The 26,458-nt window shown below is 32.2% G+C and overlaps 1 protein-coding gene across 2 annotated transcripts; it reads left to right on the forward strand.

The window, feature by feature from the left end:
- Window positions 1-173: 173 nt before the first annotated feature.
- LOC124362585 lies at window positions 174-24,953 on the forward strand. 2 transcript variants are annotated; one of them, XM_046817222.1, is made up of 8 exons: window positions 174-329; window positions 7,771-7,916; window positions 9,227-9,428; window positions 11,607-11,756; window positions 15,788-15,902; window positions 17,881-18,242; window positions 20,633-21,229; window positions 24,749-24,953. In XM_046817222.1, exons 2-8 carry the CDS (start codon window positions 7,772-7,774, stop codon window positions 24,852-24,854), a joined length of 1,677 nt encoding a protein of 558 aa, XP_046673178.1. In that variant the 5' UTR covers window positions 174-329; window position 7,771; the 3' UTR covers window positions 24,855-24,953. The 2 variants fall into 2 exon arrangements, with proteins under 2 accessions (XP_046673178.1, XP_046673179.1); XM_046817223.1 differs by having other exon boundaries at window positions 205-437.
- The last annotated feature ends 1,505 nt before the right edge of the window (window positions 24,954-26,458 follow it).

Raw genomic sequence — 26,458 nt, forward strand, 5'->3', positions numbered from 1 at the left:
TCTTAGAGCGGGTACCTCTTGGTATAGAGAAGTCTATATCCGACACTAGATGAGGGCAGTCGAGTATTGTTATAATTGTATATACTAGTCGTGTGAAAAAGAGTTCAAAATGCTCAATTACCTTATTTACTCTATGCTCTACGCAGTTCGTTATTTTTGATATCTGTGGATTCTGAAATTGGTTTTGAGATTCGGGAGGGGAAGAAAAAAATAATTGTCATCAAGTAGGAAGAAGGTCATGTTTAGCACCTTGGAAACCGAAACCTTATTTTATTTGTAATTAATCAATGGTGTTGTAGATGTGTTCGAGTGTGGAGTCAGAGTTTAAAGTTAGTACCATTAGATTCTAATTATAATACTTTCAACAGTGCTTTTGTTCTAAAATAATCACATTACTGTCAGTAGGCTAAATGCTTAGTGATACATGTTAATTGAAGGTAAACAATTTAGTTGTAGGCCTAATTGGTATTAGTAAAATGTCCGTACTTGAATTTAATCAATATTCATAATCCTTTAAAATCCATCTGATTGCATATATGTAGCCAGATGACTAAATTGTTCAATGTTTTACTTGTATTTTTAGGCTAGTATTACCCTATTACCCCTTAGTAAAACTAAATATTCTCTTTACAAGTTTTGTAAAAATGTGATTTCATCAGAAAGCTATTTGTTTAAATGTCCACTTTTATTGAATGTTCCCAGTTGTGCATATAATGCCACTAACATTTTTCGTAGCCTAGTTGTATACAAGGAATTGTATATTTTTCTAATTAACCTTAATGCTTTGGAAACGATTTTGTATCAACTGACATGGTACAGATGCAACAAAATGTAAGCACTGAAACCAAAATAGGCTACATAGCCCTAGTCTTGTTGAAGCTTATTGTCATGTTTTTAGAATGTGTCTCATGTGATGTTTTAATGTTCAAAATGAGCTGTGAAGGAAAACCTTTCTTACATTAGATTCATCCTAAATGCTTTATTTTAAGACTACTCTTAGATGCAAGATGGCTAGAATCTTAAACATACATTTGTGTGTTAATAGCCTGTACATTTTGTGATTTTTATAATTAGGCTAATTGATATTCCTTAAAATGCATGAGGTTACTACGCAGCTACAGCAGTTTAGTGCACTTTTTATAATTTGATAATGTTTTTGTACATAGTATTTAGCAGAATCAATTAACCACTAAGTTTAAAGCAGTAGTCTTTATTCTACCCAATGCTAAAATTGTAAAAATCTTAAATGTTCAGTTTTATTTTGAAATCGGGTAGGGTACGATAAGCGGACCCGGTTTTTTATATCGAAAAATACAGTCATCCGATACCTGATACTCGCATCTCAAATCCTAGACTATCAATCGATATAAAAGTACATATAGTCCTCAATAACAATCATATGTTTTAAATTAAAATATGAATTTAATATTTACAGTGATAAAACAAATTATTATAACCAAAATTAGGAAATCTGAAGACAACCATATTTACTCCTCTCACAGTTACAGTTGTTTCTTTCCCACAAATTTCACATAATGGGTTTTTCAGTATGAGCCCAATATGTCGAAGCCACAAAATAGCAACGTCGTATAGTTTTCTAAAATAACTGCCATTTTTAATAATCAGAATTACTTATGTAAAATTGAAATATTATCCTGCGTGTATTACTTTAGAGTGTTTACAGCTGTTGATATAGATTATTTAAGTTAATAGTTCAAAATAAGTAATCAGTATCGATTGATTATATCGATGGTTATGATTAAGTAATATCGTTTGCCAGTTTCGATATAAAAAACTGGGTCCGCTTATCGTACCCTACCCTTGAAATCTTCTGGTATCTACAAGAAACAAAGTTGAAATAATTTTTTTTTAAATTTTTATTGTAGAGTTAATAACAATTACATAAAGTTAATAGGTATTTGAATGTAAGCTATGTAGTATAGACATAAATACCCATTACGATAAGTGGTACTTTCTTTTAATTACACAAATAATTATAAAAGTTGACTTATTATATTAATTTACAATAAAAATGCTAAGTCTGGATTAGTATATGGGAAACCCCAGAACATTTTACACTAAAAGTCTACTTTGGTGTGATAAACCTCAAAACATTTATCTGGATGGACACTGGGTTATATCCGGATTGGTTTTGCTAAATTTGATATTATTTACAATATAGAATGTTACACACTATCCAAAACACTAATAAGTTAGAGAAAAATTACTTTGTTTAGTCAAAACTGTAGAAAAGAATGCCCAATTACTCTTCTTTGGGTATTTTCAACAGCTAATACTTTGATTTTTACCAAGAGAGTGCCCTGTGTCTATAACTGCTATTACGTTTTAGCGATTGACTCAGCTATGTATATAACCGCTAGCCGTTTTGAAGGGTATTACCTTCATGGCAAAATATAATATTAGTTTGTGTATTTACATATCAAATTTCTTGTTTAACTCAATTGTAATGGCTTTTTTGACTTGATAGCCCTTCTATAGTTATTTAAATTTGATTGCTAATCTTTATGGCATTGATAAGTTCACTATATTGAACGCGGACATCAGTTTATAAATTAGATAGATCTTACTATTTTTGATGTTACATAAATTTAAAAAACAATTGTCGTTAATTAACTGGCCTCAGATTCAGTGACATATATTGACTCACCTTAAAACATTTTGATCATCATGTGACAATATTTTAATGTAGACAAAACAGTGAAGTCTGTTGGCAATCTGCACAAGAAGTACCAGTATATTTCCGCTTGATTATTTTTTATTTATAATAACGTCTTTATGCTATACATGACTAAAACTAAAGTTACTTATTTTTTGGCACATTGGATGGTACAATGTTTTGAGTTGCTTCAGTTTTACTTGTCGTTTAACTATTTTGGGACATTAAAATTTGGTATCTATTTTATGGGACTAGAAATAGATGTTTAATAATGTTTCTCAATCAAACAATGGCTGGCCTGGACATGGTAAAGGGAAGGTTGCCATGTAGTACATACTTACTTACTCTTACTCCTGTGGCCACTCGAAACCCAGATGGTTTTTGACCTCGCCAACAATGTCTCTCCAACTTCCTGTATCTTGAGCCACTTCCAGTGTAGCGCCAATCGTTCTTAAATCCTTCTCCACCTGATCTCTCCATCGCATCCTGGGTCTTCCCAATGGCCTCACTCCCTCTGGTTCCCCTCGCCACACCTTCTTTATCATTTTATCTTCTCCCCTTCGGGCAACATGGCCCATCCATCTCATTCTTTTACTCCTGATCAGTGCAATCACATCGGGATCTTGGTATATTTCTCTTAGTTCTCTGTTCTTCCTGATCCGCCATGTCTCCTTCTTGAACTGGTCCAAAAATTCTTCTTAGTATTTTGTTTTCAAAGGTTATTAACTTTTTTTGGGATTTCTTTGTGAGTGCCCATACTTCTGACCCGTACATCAAAACTGGTAAGATCATGGTTTTGTAAATTCTTAATTTAACTTTCCTCATTAATAGTTTGCTTTTGATAAGTTTTGCAAGGCTCCAGTATGTTCTATCTGCTGCTGCTAATCTACATTGGACTTCAACTTCTTCTCTATTGTCATGTGTTATCGTCACTCCTAAATACTTAAATTCCTTTGTAGCCTTGAAATCATGGTTGAGTACTTGTAGCTTTTCTCCTTCCTGTTCCATTCTTCTGCTTATTTTCATGTAGTGCATCTTGTCTTCGTTTACTTGTAATCCTACTTTTGCAGCCTCAACTAAAAAGGCTTCTACTAGTCTGTTTAAGTCCTTCTTTCTCTCAGCTAGAATGGCTACATCATCTGCAAATGCCAGGATATTGAACTTATCTCCTAATTTTACTCCTTCAGGCATCCCCTTTATCTTTTTTAGTGCTTCTTCCAGAGCAAAGTTGAATAGAATTGGTGATATTCCATCCCCTTGCCTCACTCCTGTATTAAACAAGTTTGTGTACTCCTTTCCCACCTGTACTTTTCCTTTGGAGCTGCTTACACAGAGTCTTGCTAAACTTATTAGTTTATTTGGGATATTAAACCTTTTTAAAATGTTCCATAGACTACTTCTAGAGATACTATCGTATGCTTTTTTAAAGTCTATAAATATTATATACATATCCTTATAGTATTCATAGTATTTAGAAGCTAGCTCTTTCATTATAAATATCTGGTCTATTGTAGATCTTTCTTTCATGAAGCCTGCTTGATGATCTTCAATATTTCTATCAGCATACTCTTTGAGTCTATTCAATATTAGCTTGGATAATATTTTGTAGGTTGTGTTGAGTAGAGATATACCTCTATAGTTTTTACAGTCCAGTTTGTCGCCTTTTTTGTGAATAGGTACAATAACTGCCTCTTTCCATTCTTTCGGGGTTAATTCCGTTCTCCATATTTTTATTATCATTTTGTGGAGGTATTCTAAGAGTGAGTCACTTCCATGTCTTATTAACTCTATTGGTATTGCATCATCTCCTGGTGCTTTTCCCTGTTTTAGGCTTTTTAGCACATCCTTTACTTCTTCTAATGTAGGTTCTGATATCTGTTTGTCATAACCTGGTGGTCTTTCTTATTGTTCTTCTGTTTCCGCTTTCTCTTGCTCTTCTTCTGTTTCTGATATTGCTTGTTCTTCCGAATTTAAAAGATCTTTGAAATAGTTTTCCCAGACCTTAAGTACTTCTCTAGGTTCATGTATTATTCTTCCTCTCTCATCTTTAACACCCTGGGGTTTTGGTTTAAAACCTTTTTGGAAGAATCTTATTCTTCTATAGAAATCTTTTGTATTGTTGTTAGTGAGGTCTTCTTCCGCTTTCTGGAGAGTGTTATTTATATATTTTCTTTTCTCTGTTCTTAATGTACGGTTAACACATCTGTTGATCTCCTGATACTCCTCTTTGTTTTCGATTGTTGGATTTGTCAGCATCTTCTTCTTTATGTTCCTTCTTTCTTCCACTAACAATCTGCATTCTTCTTTAAACCATGGTTTCTTTGGATTTTTCTTCTGAGTAAAGATTTTCTTTGCTGCTTCTTTTATAGCTGTTTTGAAATTTGACCAAACTTCTTCTACTTGTCCTTCCCGGTCATTGTATTCAGGTTCTACTTCTTTTGTTTGTAGTGCAGCAAACCTATTACTCACCTCTATTTGGTACTCTACCACTTTGTGTCTCTCAAAGATTATCTTTCCTTCCACTTTATTTTTTTTCCCTCTTTTCTATCTTTATTCTTTGTCTAATATTGGTTTTGACTAGATAGTGATCTTATCCTAGTTCTGCTCCTCTTAGTAGATGCCATTTAGTATACTTGGCAAAAAATGTTTTGAAACAAACATTTTTAAAGACTTACCGTAGTAACTTTTTAAATATTGTAAATAAATATATTTTCAGTTAGTTATCCTAAAAGGAGCATTTTTATATAAGCTGTCTTATGTGAAAATGTCATAACATTTCCTAAATTTTGCTGTACTAACACATGCTTATACATATGTAAGTAAATAAATAGGCATTTTATTCATGGCATTGTTTCATATTTTTAGAAAACTCATAATAAACTGTTGTATGTCGGGAGATTGTCAACTGGCTGGATGTCTCCTTTTTAACACTTTGAGTGCCGGAGCATCACTATTTGCGATCCTGCATTATATACAAGGAATGCCAGAATCGCTATTACGACTTCTGCAGTAATGCTTATATTTTATATAGTATTTATCTAAATTGGCTCAATGACTATACATACGCATTCAAAAGGCTTCAACGTTACTTTTGACAAAGGTTTTGTTGCATTTTGGCGAGATTCTGAATTTTACAGCGGCTGTAAAGAGAGCACGTCCTAGTCGAGTTTAGAATCGACAGCGACATGGACGAGCCGTCACATGTTTTGTTTGCGCTGGTGTTTATTTAACAAATTATTTTAAATATTGAAAGTTTTAAAGTGTAAATGGGTTTGTAGTATTAGTATCTTCATATTATTTTGTTTGTGATGTTCTAGTCTGTGTGTAAGTAGAACAATGACTTGACTGTGAGTTACGGTGATCGTAAGCAGCTAGTACTTTACTAAATACATTTGTATAGTTTTTATGTTTTTTGTGTTTGTTCAGTGATATTTATAAACAATGAGTCGTAAAAACATTGCTGACATTGAAGTCCTAGTATTGCAGGCATTAGATTCAAGCATTAGCAGTGTAGACAATACACAGTGTCAGGTTAGGAAAACTTTCTAGTTTTGTAGCGGTTCATATTTTCATATTTATTTTCAAACTTTATTTATAAGTATAAAAAAAGTTTCTATATGACTTTTTATAAAGAATTGAATGGACTATAAGATAGCATAACTGAAAATGAAAAAATAAAATATTTTAATAACACTATGTTGTGTCAAAATAAAAAACAAAATGTTTTTGCTCATAAAGTTTTTGTTATTGGTATAAAAACGTTAAATTACTAATGAATGTATTATATTTATGAAGAAAATATACTTATCTATAAAACAAACAAAAAACCAGGACATTATACCAATAAATAATTTTTGTATGAATTTTTAACCAGACCCTTGCAAAATCAGGCGTTTTGGCTCGGCATTTTATGCATACCATATAGCAAAACGCCGCGGCACTCAAAGGGTTAAAGCAGTTCTGTCGTGAGCGTAATAGGGAGGTTGGCTACCGTTACACTGGTAAGGTATCTCCATGGCTTCGGAAATACATCTTTCACAATAATGGGGGTAGAGAGTGCTGTTCTTGCTAAGAGAACATTCTTGGGTATTATGGGAGAGTTTCAACCCCTATTTCAGGCTACTGAGTAGATGCAGTGTTACCAATCTCTAAAATGAAACACCTTAACTTAATACTTGTTTTTAGGTAGGAATTTCCCTTTGGTACCAAATAAATAAGATTTTTTACAACTCACTAGTAAGTTAAGTAAGTTTTCCTTTTTTGCAACATTTTTAAACTATTAAGAAATGCAAAAATGGGTGTAAATTATAATATTTGTGTGGTAATTTTAAATTATTTAACCTCTTAATGGTTTTTCTCAAATTGATTTGTTGTTAATTATGACTAAAAAGGGTTACTGATGAGTTAATCCATTATATAACATTAACTCGTTCTATTTTTTGATGTATGAAGAGTGACAATTCGACTAGTGGGAAACTAACAAAATAAGTATTAATATAGTTCACTGTTTTGCTGCTACATAGTGTGGACATGCTGATTGGTTACCTTGAATTGTGCAGTTTGCTTACAATTAAAAACATGTGGTAACTTTTATAGGAGATTGAAAACACATTTTTACTATCTGACTAAGCCAAAAAGGGAGTTTTCAAGACCAGTAAGGCATATCTCAAAGGGGTTTTCTAAATAAAAATAGGTTTAACCCTTTCAGGGCCAGGACCAAATATGAGATGTTGCAAAATTTTTTCACATATCATATCCGCTTGTGACTAGTCAAAAGTGCCAGGCTAAAATTGGCGATTTTGCAGTCTCTTAGATTAAAATTTATAACTTTTCATAAAAATTAGAGAGTGACCTAAAAGTTGCACCAAATTACTCTTATAGATATATACTATCAACAAAAATATATATAGATGTAGTTTTAAGTAATTTAAAATTTAAAAAAATAATGTTTTAATAGATTACATAAAACATTTTTTATTTTTTTATTTTTTTTATATAACAAATAGTCCTAATAAGTTGGTGTAAATACATATTTATATATAGCTGACACATAAACATGATATTTTTTATAATTTAAGGTTTGATTTTTACAGAATGTCTTACAAGAATGGAGTGAACACTGATGCACAAGAACAGTTAACAATATTCATAGAGACATTAACTGGGACTACATTTGAAGTTAAAGTGTCTCCACAAGACAGAGTAAAAACTATAAAATCTAAAATACAAAAAGTTGAAGGTAAGTTAGAATAATTATGCTTACATTAACCAAAATTTGTGGCAAAGGTTTTAAGTAAAATCCATGAAAATGTTTTCCAATATAGAAAACTTTTTAAATTTATTACACAGACTAAATAATCAACCTTACCATGCAGTAAAATACAGTAATAAATCTTCGTCAGTGGTCAAGTTTGGAATAAAATATATAATCATTAAAAAGAAACATCTTTAAAAAATAACATAATACACTGTCTATTTAATATTTTATATATTCAAGAAAATTGAAATCCATACAAGTTTAGCATATTATATGAGGTTCTCTCTCTCTTTTTTATACTAGATGTCTAATATTTCTATTACATTTTTAAAGAACTTACATCAAAATGTTAAGATATTAATAAAACATTTATAAATTATATTTGGATCAGTACTAGAATTACAGTATAATGCCCATCAAAACTGTTAATGTTATTTTTGAAATTACATGTTATTTATTTTAAACATTCAACTCTTAGAACTAGGAGACAAAAGTGTCATTAATTTTTACGAAAACTTATGTATATAGAAGAAGTAAAACTCTGTATGTTTTTTACTAAAATGATTGTTTAATTATATTGGCTTTTAGGAGTTAGTGAGGAATGTATACTTTGATTTGTTTCAAAGTATTTTAAATAAAGGATTTTGATAATTTGGGAAAGTGAACTATAGGCAATTTTTAATAGAATATTTCTTGTAAAAAAAGAGCCTTAAGAACAATTCATAGAAAGCCTATGACAGAACATTGTAAAAATCTTTTAAACCTTCTGAAATTGTCATTTTTCAGTCTCTATATTTTTAAACGTTGTAAATTTTATGTTAAAAACAGGATAGATTTAGAAACAAAATTGTTCATAATTACAACACTAGGGAACATTTTATTTTATTTCCTTCTCTATACTTCCCTACTGAAGTAGTCCAAACAGAAAAGTCAGTATTGTATATGATGTAAAGTAGTGAATAATGTCCTGATGAACATTAAGAATACAGAATGGATTTAAGGATTATAAGTTGTCCCAGACCAGTTGTTAGAAATATGAAAAAAAAGTAAAGAATGTCTTATTTTACCAGGCGAAGTTATGGCTAAGAAGCCCTCTCTAACACTTAACCTGGCAAAAAAAAAAAAATAAAAAAATAAAATATTAAGATATAAAATAATATCTAACTATATCTATATTTTATATTAGATTAAATATTAAGATGGTTCGGTAAATAATCTTTCTTAAATTCTTTCATTTTGAATCTATTTTATTATTAGCCTTTATAAAACTGTATTGTTTTGATATGTTTTAGGTATTCCGGTTTCCCACCAACATTTATTGTACAATTCCAAGGAGTTGCAGGACTCGTCATGTGTCACAGAACCTTCTGTTGCCCTGCACGACCAGGCTACTGTCAAGTTGGTCCTGTCTTTGAGAGGAGGTCCTATAAGTTTAGTACATCAAGCTGTGCCATTTAACCGAAACATTTTAAAAAATCTGCTCAAGTTCAACCGGTAAGATCCTTATTTTTTTATTGTTGTATTAAAATAAAAGCATGTTATCAGATTTTCCAACAATCAACATCACTCACAATTTAATTTTGATACACTTATACTAAAATTTATATTCATGCAGTACAAATTTGATCACATTATAAATATCCAGTTGAACATAATTCAGCTAGACGTTGTACTATATTTAACTAGCTACATTACTCATCAAAGATCATTTTAGTTTATTACTAAACATTTTAAAGTTTAGAATATTTCATTAAAGCACAGGATTATAAAGGAATACTCTATCTTAAGGTCAATACATCCGTAAAAAGAACTGTATTTCATGTCCAGCAAAACTTGGTAACCTTTAGTTCAGTGTGGCTGAACCAAATTAAGTGTGGACTTTATTGATTGTATAGAATGATGGATGAAATCAAATCTCAACTCTCACACTGGCTGATTGACATTTCTAGTCATTCTAAACATACCAATTTCTCTAGTAGTGCTCATATTGACTCGATACAGTATATGCATATATATAAACATCAAGATCAATTTGATCACCTCAAATGTCCCAAATACCTGTTCTTTGAGTAGATGGATTACACCACACCCATGAATGTTGTACGTTAAATCGTAACAATAGTCAGATAGTATGGACTCTTTAGTGAGGCAGCCATAATACGAATTGGCACAAAACAATGCTTTGTCAATCTGCTTGGCCTCTTATCGATCACCAGGAGAAAACATCAAACAAGTTGTAGAGAGCATATCAGCAAATCTTTCTACACATCTGGCAGATGTAAGACAAACTGTTGTAATGGGTGATGTTAATTTAAATTGATTGACAGCAAACCATGACAATATCCTGTTTGAGGAAAAACTATCAATATTTGGCATCAGGCGGCTCCCCCTTCCAGCTACAAGAATAACTAGTACCTCTGTAACATCATTCTATTGTATTTACACTAATTTACCTGAGGATAATATCAGTTTTACTAACGTAAAAGGTGGGATTATTTGGGTTGGTACAAAATAGGTGCAGTCTTATATGAATTTTCAAATTGCAATGCACAGTGAGTTATAGTGATTTTGATGGTGTTGAGGATGGTATTTTATTTGATGATGAAAAATTAACTAATGATGAAAATGATACTACTGATCCTCAGAACACCACTTACTATCATATCAATATATCTTCTTAAAATTTTGTTTTTAGACTTTGTACATTTATTTGAAATTATTTATTGTACAATTTTTTTTTAGTCATACAGGAATTGAAATTTTATTTAAATATATCCACACAATCAATATATGTGTTATCCTAAAAGAAATATGTAAAAAAACATAAATTTTAGACATTTCCGGAAATCTTTTTTAATAAAAAACTAAAAAAGCGTTTTACAACTTTATTTATTTTTGGTCTCTTAAAAGATTTTTGTATTGTATTGGCAGTAAGGTAATTGTATTGGCAAATCAAAAGATTGGTGGCAAGCTATCTTGAAGGTCACATCCAGATTGTGGAAATCCATAGCATCATAAATAAAACACAGCATGCACTTTTACATCCCACTCCACACAGTATTGCAGGAAACCCTTTGTACATTGGGTGGAAATTCTTCAACTCGCTCTCACAGGATCTGAAAGCATTCAAAGGCCAACAACTGAAACAACACATTCCAGACTGGCATCATTTTTATTCAGTAAATGAATATTGTGTACAAAATTATTGAAATGGTAAAGGAAGACAAGAACTTTTAAAACTTTTGTAACTCATGTAACTTTCTGACTAATGTACATTACTTAAAGAAATTGTAATACAATTATTCTAATTTGATGAGTGTTACACAACAGCAATGAATCCTGGTGTACTTTAAATTGTACAATTATCTGGAAACATGAAGATTACACCATTACTATGAATACAAGGTATACATTATATTGTATAATAGTCTGCCAATATGAGCGTTATAACACATCAATGAATATTGATATATGTTAAACTCCATAATTGTTGGCCAACACGAGGATTACATCACAGCCAGGAATGTTGGTGTACATTTAAGTGTATACAGTTCTCTGCCAGTATAATGCCAATAACGTAGCCATTAGTATATTGTGCTGAGAATAGAGAACCAACAATATGATTTGCATATTTATTTTTAGATAATATTTATTGAGCAATATATGTTACAGTGAGGAGCTTGAGGAGGATCTGCCCCCTGGCTGCAAGATGGCTATCCTAGTGCTAAGGGTAGGAGACCAGCTAAACCTACTACATATTGTAGACGATGTGGATGACTCACATGACTCGTTGTCTAATAGCAGAGAAAATTTGTCTATTGAGTAAGTAGAACTAATATTTTAAAATTTAAGTTGAGAGTGTTGGTTTTTATTTTTTTTGAGCGAGAGGCAGGAAAAATGCAATTACGGACACAGGTGGCCAGCCTGTAGTGTGGGACTCCCCTAAAAACGGGTTTACCCACTAAAAAACCTCCTCTACTCTTTAGGATTCTAACCTGGGATTGTTTATCACATTACTTCAGGCTAGGCCTAAATTTGGCTTAAGCCCGTGGGGCTCGCTCCTTATCCAGCCGCTCGGTCAAGGGATCTGGGCCACTTCGCGGTCCAGATCGGGTTTCTTTTCCAGGAGGATGCCCCGGACGAACTGTGACAAACAATCCCAGTTCCCCTCATCCTCCATTATCTTTTCGCAGACCGTATCCACCGAAAAAAACCCCGAGTTTTCTTGTGGCCTCCAGGCGGGGCCTTTCCCAACGCGGACAGCGGAAGAAGGTGTGTTCCGCATCGTCGGGAACGCCCGGGCAGTAGATGCAATCCGGTGAATCGGTCTTGCCCATCCGGTTCAGGTACGACTTGAAATAGCCGTGACCTGTCAGGAACTGCGTGAGGTAGTAATCCACCTCGCCATGCCGCCTTTCGACCCATGGTTGAACCTGCTCGATGAGTCGCGCAGTCCATCGTCCTCGGGTTTCGTGCTCCCAGCTGTGTTGCCACTGCTGGAAGGTTCGGGCACGCTCTTCTTGGTTTTAGTTAAAGTGTATAGATATAAAATTAATAGATCTTAAAACCTATTTTAACACCTTGAGCATCTAACAGATTTTCTTAACTTTATGCACATAAATTTATAGAGTATTGGTATTTCTCCGTGTAAAATATATCATAATTGATGCTCACTGGGGTGGTTTATTTGTTAGTTTTTTGAGTTAATGGCTAAAGGATTCATTAGTTCGGTTTTGCTACTATGTCATTGTGTATTTTCCCCTTTAACTAGATCTGTATTTAGCAAATGCAAAAGTAAATTTTACTAAGAGTTTGAAAAACTTATATTTTGTTATGAGTAACGGATTACTCACACCACATTTTGAAAGCTTTCTCCAATAACACTCTTTAGTTTTCTTTCGTTAGAATGGTATATTTCAGGTCAACTGATAAATAAAACATTTCGACTACTTAAAAATAATTTCTTGAATCTATAAATATTCAATCCACTTATTTATGTGCTGAATGAGAGTAACCAGTCACTCATATAATGCTCATACTGACTTTTATTTCCTCCCAATCAACTAGGAATACTCTACATCTGCCATCTGCTGATATAGAGGTGTGGAAATGTTTTTGTGTAACAAGTAATCATATATTTGCACTGTAAATATTTTAATAGTGTATGAATGAATTTTAGTGACATTCATTATCAGTGATTATTTGACCAACTTGTTAAATTACTTTAAATTACTAGAAATTCATTGGACAGTCTAATTGCTGCAAGTAGTAAGGGATAAGCAAGAGATTTTTTATTATATAATTCATTATTGTGTATTATTGGTGAACGAAACTCAACCAGTGAACTGGGTCGATTGGGACAATCCTTGTTTTTGTGTCCGCTTTAAAAAATAATTACCAAAGTTGTTGCAGATTGTATCATAAACAAAGAAAGGTTATTTTGCTGGTATGTTCAAGATTACAAATTAGAAGTTTTTACCAATTTGGGGTTAATAAGTGTTCAACAGTAAAACTATAATCATGCTTTTATAAAATCAGTTATTACATACTGTGTTTTTTAACCCTTGAAAAATATATTGCCTTGTTAAAAAACTATTGTTCCTATATGACATTTTTTTTAGTCTTTTTACCATGAAAGAATTGTGGTGACATGTAAATTATCAAAAAGTAGGTGAGTCACTACTGAAAATACTGTGATTGAACTCTCAACTCTAGCAAGTTAAACATTTGAAACTATTGACTCCCAAAGTTTTAAACCCTTTGTACAGACTTCAAAAATATCTGTTTAAAGTTTATGCATTGAATTTTATGAATGTTAATAAATCAATTGCTTTAATATATAAAATGTAACGAAACGTTCACTTGTGCTATGATTGTGATCACAAAGAATTGATCTTACTAATGCAGTTGTGAACCGAACCTTATACAGTATTTAAGTAATTAAATAGAATAAATAATCGTTGGGTATACATTTTATTACTCACCTGTTAATAACTAACTATATAGTTTATTGTTGACAGATTATTGCGTTTTGTTTATTCATACAATATAATATAATCTCTGGCTATGGAACTTGCTATGCTTCTATTTAAATCAGCTGTTTATAATAACTAACTATGCAATTTATTGTTGAGAGTATTGCGTTGTATGAGTTTTATTACTTATAGTTGTTAGGTTTTTAGTATTTTAAAATGTTTATATTTCACATCAGTGCAATTTTATTCAATGTTAGGTCTGTATAGTTTGACTTACTAGTAATGCTGAGTAAATTTGTAATTCCTGAAAATCATATGTCATTACAATTTTCCAACCTATTCAAATTTGTTATCAGAGAATGCACTACAGTCTAATTAAATTACTCAGAACTTTATTAATTATATAGAGAGTACAGATGTTTAATTATAAAATTAGGAAACCTTCAACGGCTCTTTAACCCTTTTAACCCCGACGTCCGTATAGTACGGACGTCGTAAAAATGGCGTCAACTCCCGACGTCCGTATAGTGCGGACGTGCACTTTTTATTACTTTACTGGCCACCTATTTCACCAAATGCTTTGAAATTTCACAGACTTGTGCACAAAGATATTTTGCATCGAAATATATTAGTTTGTAATGGTTTGACTTCGTATTTTGTCAGTCTGTGACTGAGCAATTACAGTTTGTCTCGACTGACTGCTCACGCTTGTTGCAGACAGCTGTATATCACGTGGTTGTGAATATTCCGTTTTCTTCACAGTTTTAGTTAAAGCAGTGTAAAGTACGGCAGTTAAAGTTTAGTTTATTATTTGTTTGATTTCAAAACGAGTAAAAGACATCGTTCAAAGTCTCCCGTAAGTGAAAATACACTAATTAGCAACCTAGTTGCAAATGGTGTGGATGTGATTAGTGACCCCAATTGTTTTGGTGACCAAAACATTTTGTAGTGATGTAAATATTGTTTTAAAACTTTTTTAAAATTTAGATTATGAACATTTTTAGTTATTTTGTCAGAAATAACTTTGGTTTTTATGTTTATTTTAAGTACTGTGAATTTCAAAGGTCTTGTTACATTGCCTTGCCCAGAAATGGCAAAAAGAAAAATGTACACGGCTTTACAAAAATTGATGTTACTCCACTTGTAAATAAGGTAGGCCTATAATTTTTGTTTCCTTTTATTAAGGATTAAATATATCATAAAGTAAATGGGTATTTTTGTGTCAAATATTTTTTTATCTATATGGTTTCCATGATCAAACTTGAAATGTTTTCATTTTTATTTATTTTTTATATATGTATATGTATGTAAAAAAATTTTCTTTCAAAATATTAATTTTATTTGTATATTTCCGTAAGCTACATGTATAAAGAAGTAAAACAAAAAAAGAATTACCTAAATATCTTAATAAATAACTGAGTTATGCATTTTTTACAAAACCCTTACATTTTGTCTGAAAATGGCTTGGGATTTCTGGCACATGACTTGATTTAATGGCCGGGGTTAAAAGGGTTAAACCATTTGTAAATGTGAAAAGAGAAGCGTATGTGATCTGTTCCTGTAAAAGATCATAAAGACGAACTTAGAAGTAATGGTCTTCACAGATTTGTTTCATAAAGCGTATTAATTTAATTAAACTAAGATACAAAACCATTTCTAAGCTAGATGATATTCTGTGACAATGTAAAACTGGCTTGTTACTGTGTTAGAGTGGAAGATTTTAGAATAACAATATTTAATTATCTAAACCTCTGCTTGCTGAGGGAAATGATAGCTTTATCCATTTTATAAATAGGGTACTACGTGAACATTATTTAAAGTTACAAAAATGAAGTTGAATATTTGTTATTACTAAAATCATGGATATTATTTTTTTAGTTCATTGGAAGATGAAATCTCAAAAAGCGTGGAAGAAAATTCAATAACAATGGGAAAAGTCTGTGATTTAAAAGAAAAAATGGAAAAACTGTCGTTACAACGTAAAGGTCCAAAGGTATGTTGACTTTTCTCAGATAGATTTATTATCATCATGCATGTACAAATGCAAATAGTAAAAACCGATTTTACCCTGAATTTACAAATTCAATTTTGATTAAATGTCATAAAATCTTCTTGGCTTGAATACATGTCTCTGTTTTGCCTGTTTTGTCTAAATTTATTTAGAAAGTTAATGTTTTACTATGCATTTATATTTTTTACTCAGAATAAATATTACTAAAGTATCATATTCAAATAAAATTCTTGAATCAAATTAGTTTTATTGTATTAAGAATTGTAGAAAACAAATTTTCATCAGTAATTAATTTACACTAGTCATCTAAAGACTCAGATACAGTGTTTTCAGTAATTAAAACCTTGGAAGCCCCTGGCTCTTAAAAAGTGTGTTTTGCAAAACTTTTTCAAACAAATATTATTATGTACCGAGGTTAGGTGTCACGTAAATCTTTAATTCATGTTAAATTTGAGCACAGAGAGCAGTGCAGCAACAACATACTGCAGCGCGTAAATACTGTTACAGTTTTACGTTGTACTTACTACTGCAAGAGATACATAGCATGAAGCATACGTACGTAATCCTCTATAGTCAATAAAATCAAGATAGTTATTTTACATAGAATAGTTATATCTTTACAGCTGAAATTATGTTATGCAAACATGAATCCTTGAAATTGTGTTAAAATGACTGTTACAAAGTACAAAGAATTATACTGCTTTTATTGACATATTTGTGTGTTAAATATTAACCCTTAGCGATTAGTAGGCCACTGAGTGTGGCTTAAACTTATCTCTTGTTCAGTTTGAATGGAGTCTCAGCTATTAGGTCTACACGTAGTAGCTGGCAGGGTACTGCATCTCCACTCGGTGATTTTGTAACCATGTACATCACTTTGACTCAGATTCAAATAGAAGTGATAGACCTTCAGATCTTTAAATAACTGGTTTTAAATGGAGTTCTTGAACACTTACATCGTTTACTAGCTATAAGTTTTTTTTTAAATTTGATTTGTCATATTCTCCTCTCTTATCAAAATATTAAGTGATATATATTTTATGACATGGTTTTGATAAATAAATGAATTTTTAAAAGCTTTATGGTAAAAATATTGGTTTTCTAGAGCTGTTTGCTGTAAATGTAATTTGTAGTAATAAATTTAAAACATTTTGACATAATATTACATAAAATACATATTTTATTTTACCAACATTGTTTACAAACAATTAAAAATAGAAAGGAATTTCACAAATGTAAACATAAAGTAATTTAATGATGTACTAAAACTTGTACCTTAAAGTATTGTTACGTTTGTAAAACGTTAAAAAGTTACGAACTTATTGCTACATAAAATGCTTAAAAAGTAAACTTAGAAATATTGTTTGATATTTTTAACAAAGTTCGTTGCCATCTTCAATGTTGTCCCCATATCCGAAGATTGACCCTCAAGTACCTAGGTAGGCTATCTCTAATATCATCAAAAAAAGATTTCTATCCATTTTTTATTGTTGAATTGTATAAATTCACTAATATTGAAATGAAATGATAGTGTACACTATAGGACCCACAATGGCATTACACTTGCACAGTGAAATGGCAAAAGCTGAGGGACAAGACATGGTCATAAATGAATGACATATTGCAGAGAACAGCCAAGGCCACCTGTAAGGGCTCAGGGAGATAAGAGGACAATCAAATAAGTTCAGTGCCGAGGGCAAAGGGTTAAAAGACATTTTTGAAGCAATACACACCTTTTACAAGTGATCTTACATGTATCACCCTATATGTGTGTATTTCATTCTTATACATTGTGCACAATAGGACTACTATGTGCTCTGTGTGAATTTATTTTCATATTAAATTGTTATTTGATGGTTAGTATCGTACATAAGAAATTATACGATTTAAAATTGTTTCATTAAAATATAAAGAGAATAGAACTTTACATATATGCTACAATTGTTTTTGTTTTTTACAGGTTGATATAAAAAATGAAGACGTGGGTGCTACATCCTTGTCAAGAGATGTTTTGCACCCTAGCAAACTTGTAGGCCCAATTAAGCTTCCATCCATTGATCATCAAATTAGGGGAGAGATGTTCAAAAGTCGGAGTGAGTTTTCAAAAATACCCGTTTTGCCAGATATAATTCCCCGGCCTTTCCAGAGCACTTCCAGAGACTTGGAATGTGTGACACTAGGGAAGGAGAGCACCTCTACTGAGATATGTGACACTATCAGACCCAAGACTTGTCCTGGCTCACTAGCTGAGAGCCAGTTTTATAATGTCTACAGTGATGATGAGTGTGAAAACTCACTTCAGATCGCTCAACCTCATTTCAGGTAATAATAATATCTTAATTATCTTAAAAGTTGTTCTAATGTAATGCGTTTACTTAATTAATAATTAAGAATAGAGTATTATTTTATTCAATCCACTTAAACTTATTAATTTTATCAATTCGTGTTAGTTAGAATAATACTTAATTCAAACAATACTTAATTTTATTTTAAAAGTAGTGTCCTAGGAGGATAGATGTTTAAAGAGCATTGGGAACATTTAAGATTAGTCTTAAAGTGATTGGATGAAAGTAATCTAACTGTGACTTGGAGAAAAAAGTTTTGTTTCAAGGAAATACAAATTTTAGAGTTACTCATATCTCGATGCAAAAGTGTAACCAACTAAAAGACAAAAAAGGTATTGCGTATTACAAAAAAAGGTACTCATAGGCATGGCAAGTTATTTTTCTAAGTGTATACCAAAATTGTAGATATTGCTTTGCTGCACCACTATATTACCTGAGAAAAAATATTCAAGATTTATTTGAATTTACCACTCTGAAAATTGACTTAAAGAAAATATTTAGAGAATGCATTGTAACCCTCCTGTACTAGTGATAACAAATTGCAAAAATTCTATCTATCCTACAATACAATGCTTAGAGCAGTTCGTGCCTACTTTACAATAACAAAGTAATGGGTAACACAGGACTTTGTTGTTGTAAATGTACAGTACACAGGGGTGTAGAACCAGTTAAAGTTGGAACAATCATGGGAATAAATTATCACAGCACTTTGCGACTAACAAACTTAGTTGCTTTTTCATCCTTATCATATTAGCCATTCCAGTAATATTTTTTATTTTGTTTATTCTCAGAGGATAGGTCTTAAAATATATTGACATTGTGGCATATTTTGGAAATGGATAATTATTTAAAATCTTAGGTAGCAGGCAGGTAGAATTCAAGTATCAGGTACACGATTCACTGAGATCTGGATTATAGGCTCAGTATACTACCACTGCATACCATGTTTGCTCACTGCTCCTGAGTTTTGGACTTTGGAGTGGTTCTTATCCTTGAACACATCTCTGCTCTGCCTGCTCTAGCTTAATCTCGATCTGACTCTCCAGGCCACAATCTTCTCTATGCTTATAGCTTGCATTTTCACTTTTTTCATTCTCCTTCAATCTGTCTACAATGTTCTCTTATACTTTTCCACAGTTAACACAAGCACACTTTTTTAATACTTATTGATAAACAATAAATGGCGCAGTTAAGCATTTTTCTACCTGTATACCAAAGAAAAAAAATGAGGGGAAATAGCTCCAACATTAAGATTAGGACAGCCGGTATAAAAATGGTAGTTAATCAGGGGGCAAGTGTATCAGTGTTGATGGGAGACTATGTTAAATAGTAGAAACAGTTTTATTTTGCTGAAGTACATACTTATTTAAAACCCAGTTTGTCTCTTTATTTATTGAGTGACTTGTGATCTCTAATTACTGCTATTATCCATCCACATACTTTATTTTACTTCTTTTGAATTAAGAGTTTAAATTTTACTATCCGTGTTTAGTTTATATTTACAAAGAGTAATAATATAATGATGAATTAGGGTGTGTGTCTAGAGAAAAATATGTAATTCAAATTGCATGACTATAGTTAATGATTAGCAGACTGTTTTTACAACAGTAAAACATTCTTGATTATTAAAACTAAAATAACTCTTTAATACTCTTTATTTTTAGTCAGTACACATTTGAGATCTCCAATTAGTTTTACTTGTAAACTGTATACAATGGTGGTATGACCATAAATTTATAATGCTTCTGTGAGATTGACGAATTAAATAGCTACAAACACAATCAAAAACATCAAAAACAATCACATGTTGTTTTGCTTTACTTGAGTTGCTAAATTCTGGTGGCAGGCCAGAACCATTAACAGGCCAGTAACCATTTGAACTTATTCATGAGTATGAATAATTTTCCAGCACCCACCATACTCTCAAAATTTGCTACTAAATGGTTTTCATATACTCGTTTATAGTAATTATTTGTCAGGATACAATTTTGGGCAGTAGAATTTCATGTTAATATCTTAATAGTTCAGGCACACATCAAATTTAAGGTCAGCCTGGAAAATATTAAGAACAATAAAGATATACAATTTTATGTTTAAATAAATAAGAATTGTTGTCTATCTATTTCTTTTTCATTAAATTAACAGAGGCTACTTTTTCTGGACAGCTATTATATATTGTTATTTTTCATCTGTTGATAAGCTTAATTTAAGAATTCAAGCAAATTTTATAACTTGTGTTTTTATGTCAAATCAAATTAATTAAAATCCTGTAACTTTTATAAATGTATAAGTATCATTATATATACTATAACTATTACAGGTTTTAATATGATTTGTACAGTAATTCTCTATTTTGTGGTTTTACAGATCGTGTGTCAGTGCTTGTGCCTCAAAGCTTCACCATGAATGGGGTGGAGGAAAAACACTGTTACCATCACTGAATATTCTGCCTCCTATTTCTGGAGTTTCAGACATTCTGAATAACCACAGACAAGTATCTAACACTGATCCAAGAGACATGCCATCAACTCAAGTTCCTTCAATTGAAAAACTAAGTGTTGTCCACAGGAATCTAAGCAGTACACTTAAATTGAAACAAAACCTAAGGAAAGACACTCAATCTTTCTTAAACAGGACTGAATCTAATTTCTTTCCTAAAAATGTAAACTGTCAAGAAAAATCACTACAAGAGGGCTTCAGTAACTCGCACTATTTACCTTCAACCTCTCACGAATTTTTCCCCACGCCATCTAGTGATTTTAGCTCCTTAATAACCAAAATGGACTCTTCGAGTTGTGATCTGGCCACAAGTAAAATAAATAACCATGTCGAGGAGCCCCTACTTAGTAATAAAAAAATCTTTGACAAGAAGAGTAGACTTCGATGTGCTGAATGTAAAAAGCGTTTGTCACTAACCAATACATTTGAGTGTAGATGTGGATTTGCATTCTGCTCCTACCACAGGTGAGTGAAATTTCCTACTTTCAGAAATCCAAAGTAGTTTTTGGGTGATTTAGAATAACAAGTTATAATATATGAATGACACAAAGCGTGTGTGTATCAATTACTACTTGTAATTGTAGTTTAAATTGTTAAATAGTTATGTTGGATGTGACCAGTTACTGTATAGGTTATTAGTTTTTCTGAGATTTTATCATATTTGGAAACATAATTTTGTTTCTGGTATCACACAAAATTAAAATTAAATATCATAGTAGAACAGTTTTTCAGGTTTAATCTCATATTTTTGAGTACAGATTGTGTGAATAATATTGTTGGGCAATAAAACAATTTTGTTACCTTAACCATTATTTTCTTGGAGTGTGAGCATATGGATATAAAACGGGATGTTAGATCCCTCCCAAACAAACCTATCAGTCATCTCCATGGTGTTGGAAGAAACAAAGACAGACATATTGGTCTAAAGAATCTAGGCCTATCGAAGGTAGATCTTCCCTGCTTCTGTATAAACACCACCCGGGATACTCTCCAGAATAGAGGAATGTACCTTGACGGGCCTGCACAGCCAGGGAAGGGGATTATCCAAACCCCACTGCAAGTAGACTGGTCTTACTCCATCTCCCCCAGGAGCATTATAGGAGTTAAACAAGTTAATCGTCCACTCAATCCTTGTAAAGGTTATTACATGACATACCAAACTCCATTGTGAGTGAGTGGCACGCCCCATGTCTCTGAGATGGTATATTTTGCTAATAGCTTCTGAAACCTTGCTCAACCGTGAACACTATCAATGTCAGTGCAGAGTTTCTTTCAGGCCAATCTCTGAACCTCATGGTTGTACAGTACAAGAGCCTCCTGGTAGGTCTCCCAAGTACCCCAAGTGTTATGCTCTCCTGAATAAAGCCCTTACTATCTTCCTCAAAGAGACCAGTTCAAACATTTACTTTGGATCTCCTCCTGTTAATGACAGGACAACTGAGATCAAATGAACTTACAATCGCAGAAGTCAAGACTGTCGGTAGATTTGTCTAGTTGAATCCGTTTCTGGTTACTACCATCAGGTTCTAGTTGTACCCTTAGATTTTCCTTGTATAACACCTAGTCTGTATTTCTCAGATTCCTATACTTAACTTTTTTAAGTTCTCCGATTTTAAAGCAGATGTGAGCATGATCAGAGAGGGAAGGGAATTATCAGATAAATGCTAACCATGTATCTGACTAACCATGTCTTTGACATTATTGTAACGTATAACTTCCCTAGTGTCCATGTAAGAAATTTAGGAGTATTACCCACGTTTGCAATCACTTAGAATAGACTTTGGGACATTATGAACATGGGCATTAACAATTTTAACTCGTGTCATGGAAAGCCCTGGTACTTTACCTTACAAATACAGGATTCTTGTATCAGGACCAAGTGAAATTCTTCCACCAAAAAGCTTCCTGCAAAACACAGTTGAAGCCACTTTACTGTGCTGCAGATTAACCTGAAGAACTTTGATTCTCATGATCAAATGACTTTGATTCTCGTTGCCACACGTCATGTCCTCAGCTGGTCTGCTGAACCACTACTTCAAAACCACCAACTGGTGAATCTTCATCAATGGTAGTTGAGCGTGATGAACTGGCAGAGACATCCAAAGTCAAACTGCCGGATGCAATTACCTGCTGTAATCTTTCTAGATCAACATCTGTTTGGGTTTTTGATTTTATAATCCATTAAAGGGCCCATGAGTACTGAGGAAATAACCGGTACAACTGGTTATACCTTGCATGACGAAGTAAGCCTATTTATGCTTGGGAGGCTCCCAACTCCTAAGGGCTCTGATCACGACTCAATACCCTTACGCCATACATCCCTTAGGCACAGGGCACCTCACACCGTGGGATTAGAGGCTCCCGTCACACAAAATTACGTGTGTGGTATGATTCCTGTGGTACGACTTGTGAGGTGCAGAGGGCAGATCTTGGCCAAACGTTTGGTTGGATTTAGATCTCCCATTGGACTTGAGTGGCACTATACAGTGTCACCCATGGGAAGGTACTTTCCCAGTTCAATGGGGATCATCCAAACTAAGATCAGCCCATCCCCTAGACCCAGAGACATATTCAGATGATAGCCATGTTTTGGGCAAAGCAGCAATGCTGGTACTTTCAAGGTTGAAAAGATCATACTGTATTTGGTCCGTAAGGCAGAGACCACAAGTCTGTCATTGTTCACATATGTTTTTCTAACATTTTCTAATAATACTATAGACTTATATTTATTATTATTATGGGAAATGTTGTAAAATGGACACAGTAAGGCACTACCTGGAGAAAGCTTCAGATTAATAATATTTTTAAAGGTTCTTTCAGACAATTGAATACAATTGTAGCTGCACTTGTTAATCTTCAGACTAATTACCACAATCCTTATATGTCTTATGGCATGCTGATTTGTTTTTCTAGGCCAGTAACAATTACTCAGTAACATTAGGTTTAAATTCCATCACCAATTGTGGAGGTACTTTATTTTCTCAGTTATTCTTTAGAGAATCAGATTTAAAATGTGAATGCTTGACCAAAAGTTCAACCAGCAAGTCTGTGGATACAATTTCAGTAGTTTCACCATTGCTGTAGACTGGACTAACAATTTGCTAGAAAGCAATATCTTTCTGACAAGACAGACTGAATCTCAGAGTTCAATACCCTTTATTTCCCCAACTCCTCAAGATTTGAGGATCTCAGTAATTCTTTACTTGACGATCTACAATTAATGGCTGAAACAAGCTTTCACGAAACAATACTGGCATTCATGAAAGTATTCAATCAGTAAAATGTCAAAACCAACAGAAAGGACTTGTGGAGTTTTCAGTCATAGTAGAAACTAATTTTGTACTTCACTTGTTTTGTAGTCAACTTCCGATACTCTGGACATTAACAGCACATAAAAATGTTAGCTATAAATATTCATAGCTGATCTCTATAAAACGAAGACATTTAAGATGGGCATGATTATCTTAAGAATTGCATACAAAGATCTTTGGATTATCATTAGATCTTACCTCACATTTCGCACAGGGTAAAAAAACAAGAGAACGGACAAACCTATTGAGTCAACACTAACAATAAAATATAAAGTTTAATATAACCAGTCACATACTACACTAAAACTACAAGAAAATGTGTAATGACAGAGGCGAGAAATATCATTTGTGTTGTTTCTCAGCCCCGTTGGTTATGACTTATCCTCTATCATGAGGGTACAGAATACAGAAATTGCTCTTATCAACCATCTGTATGGCTAAAACACAGACAAGGCTGTCTGAACCACAAAAGAGCTCAACTGTCAGAATTCAAAATTTCAGAGCTGGAATAAAAATACAAGTTGTTCAGGTTGAAGGCCTAGGAAGTAATTGTTCTGTATAATACTATTAGTAGTTGTTTAATTTATGACATTTCACTTTCCTTGTAATATTGATTTTTTAAATCAAGGAGGTTGATTTTATTAATACATTCAAATAAGTTTTCCTGTTACAGGTACTCAGAAACTCATCATTGTACATACGATTTCAAGAAGGAAAGTCGCAAGATGCTGGAGCAGGCAATTCCATCCGTTGTTGCACCAAAACTGCCAAAAATATAAGCCCTTGTTGTTTTTAAACCTACTACAATAAACTTTTAAAATTCTAATACATATTTTTTAAAACTTTAATCGATTAATAAATGTTTAGAAGTACTACTATTTTAATCTATTTATTTAGCACGCAAAATAATTGTATTTCTGCGAATTTAAATAATAAATGTCTATATTGTTTTTTATTCTATCACTTCAATCCTTTACTCCATTTTTCAGGACAGCTTAAGATTTTGATAATTTGAATAATTTTTTTACTGTACATCAAGAACAGTGTTTATTTCAAACATTAGTACTATTTTAATTTAAAAACTGTGTAGGAAGGTTAACTTGTTTTGATGACTAAACAAAAACAACTGTAGAGATAAAAATGTAATTGCATAATTTGTTATCGTAGTTGTTTTAAATTATAAAATTTTGTTTTATAAGTTTTGGAGCCTAAGTGGGATGTACTCTAATCACATACATGCTTCCGTCCCAATCATACCAATCAATCTCAATTGAAAAGATGGATAGCCGTATCATCAGATGACAAAATCCAGAGAACACATAAAGCTACTTCTCAGAAGTTTCTTAGTTGTTAGGCTTATGCAATCAGTGTCAATGCAATCAATACTGTTTTCTGTTTTACACCACATTGATACATTAAATGCTAATCCAAAACAGTTTTACACCTTTGGTTGAAGAATTACAGTTATCTAATTTTACAGAATTATTAATACACATCAACATTTTTGGGGGGTTTTCAATATTTGTATTGGTATTTAAAAACTCTTTCTTTATTAATTTTATTTTTACTTAGAGTACTTTACAGTATTTATAAAAGTTTAGATTGGAAAAGAGACATTCGTTTTAACAGCATTTCCGATGTGCAGAAAGAGCATCTAAGAGTGCAGAAAGTTTCAATGTAATGAATTTACTATTCAAAACTACAACAGACTCAGGTTAACAGTACCAATACCAGTAACAAAGCAATTACTACGTTAGACGTGGTAAAAAATAAATTGAAAATTTGTAACAATGAAACACCTGGTAATTGCCTAGCAACTTACTGTTATTATACTGTACTGTAGTTGCTATTCTTGCAATAACACAATAAATAGTATTTGTTATTGTGTACTGATACTATAATGTATTGTAGTGTACTATACTTGCAATTACTCAATATGTAGTTTTTGCGTTAGTGATGTTTTTTTAAAATAAGTTAAGTAAGTTTTTTTTATAGAAAATAAAGTATTTTTGAAATTGCAACAGCTTTTCAACATTCCATTGAATAAATATTGCACTCCCAAGATAAATGTTATTGTTTGCAGATAGTAAAATATGCATTTTAATAATTGTTGAAAAAAGTTTCTAATACTTTCTGTGTTCTCAGCAGCTAAACGGTTAATTATATCAAGATAAAGTCAATAATAAAAAAGAATTGCATGCAAAACCATCAGAAAAAATAGGAGTTTACAATAAGAAATTTCTAAGTTGATTGCCATATTGGAATGTGTGGCCAAATTTCAAAGTTTGTAGCTATGTAATTGTAATAAGAATAATAAAATAAGGTAAAGTTGCCAGTTTTAAATTTTCTGTAAAATTAGTATTTTCTGAGACCCCACAGATGG

Source organism: Homalodisca vitripennis, chromosome 5 (assembly GCF_021130785.1).
Source record: "Homalodisca vitripennis isolate AUS2020 chromosome 5, UT_GWSS_2.1, whole genome shotgun sequence".
Taxonomy (NCBI): Eukaryota; Metazoa; Arthropoda; class Insecta; order Hemiptera; family Cicadellidae; genus Homalodisca; species Homalodisca vitripennis.

Excerpts from the sequence above, each read along its gene's own strand:
- LOC124362585 (XM_046817222.1), top strand. The coding sequence starts at position 7,772 with ATGTCTTACAAGAATGGAGTGAACACTGATGCACAAGAACAGTTAACA. Across the intron at positions 7,917-9,226 it reads TAAAATACAAAAAGTTGAAG|GTATTCCGGTTTCCCACCAA; the intron begins GTAAGTTAGAAT and ends GATATGTTTTAG. Across the intron at positions 11,757-15,787 it reads AGAGAAAATTTGTCTATTGA|TTCATTGGAAGATGAAATCT; the intron begins GTAAGTAGAACT and ends TTATTTTTTTAG.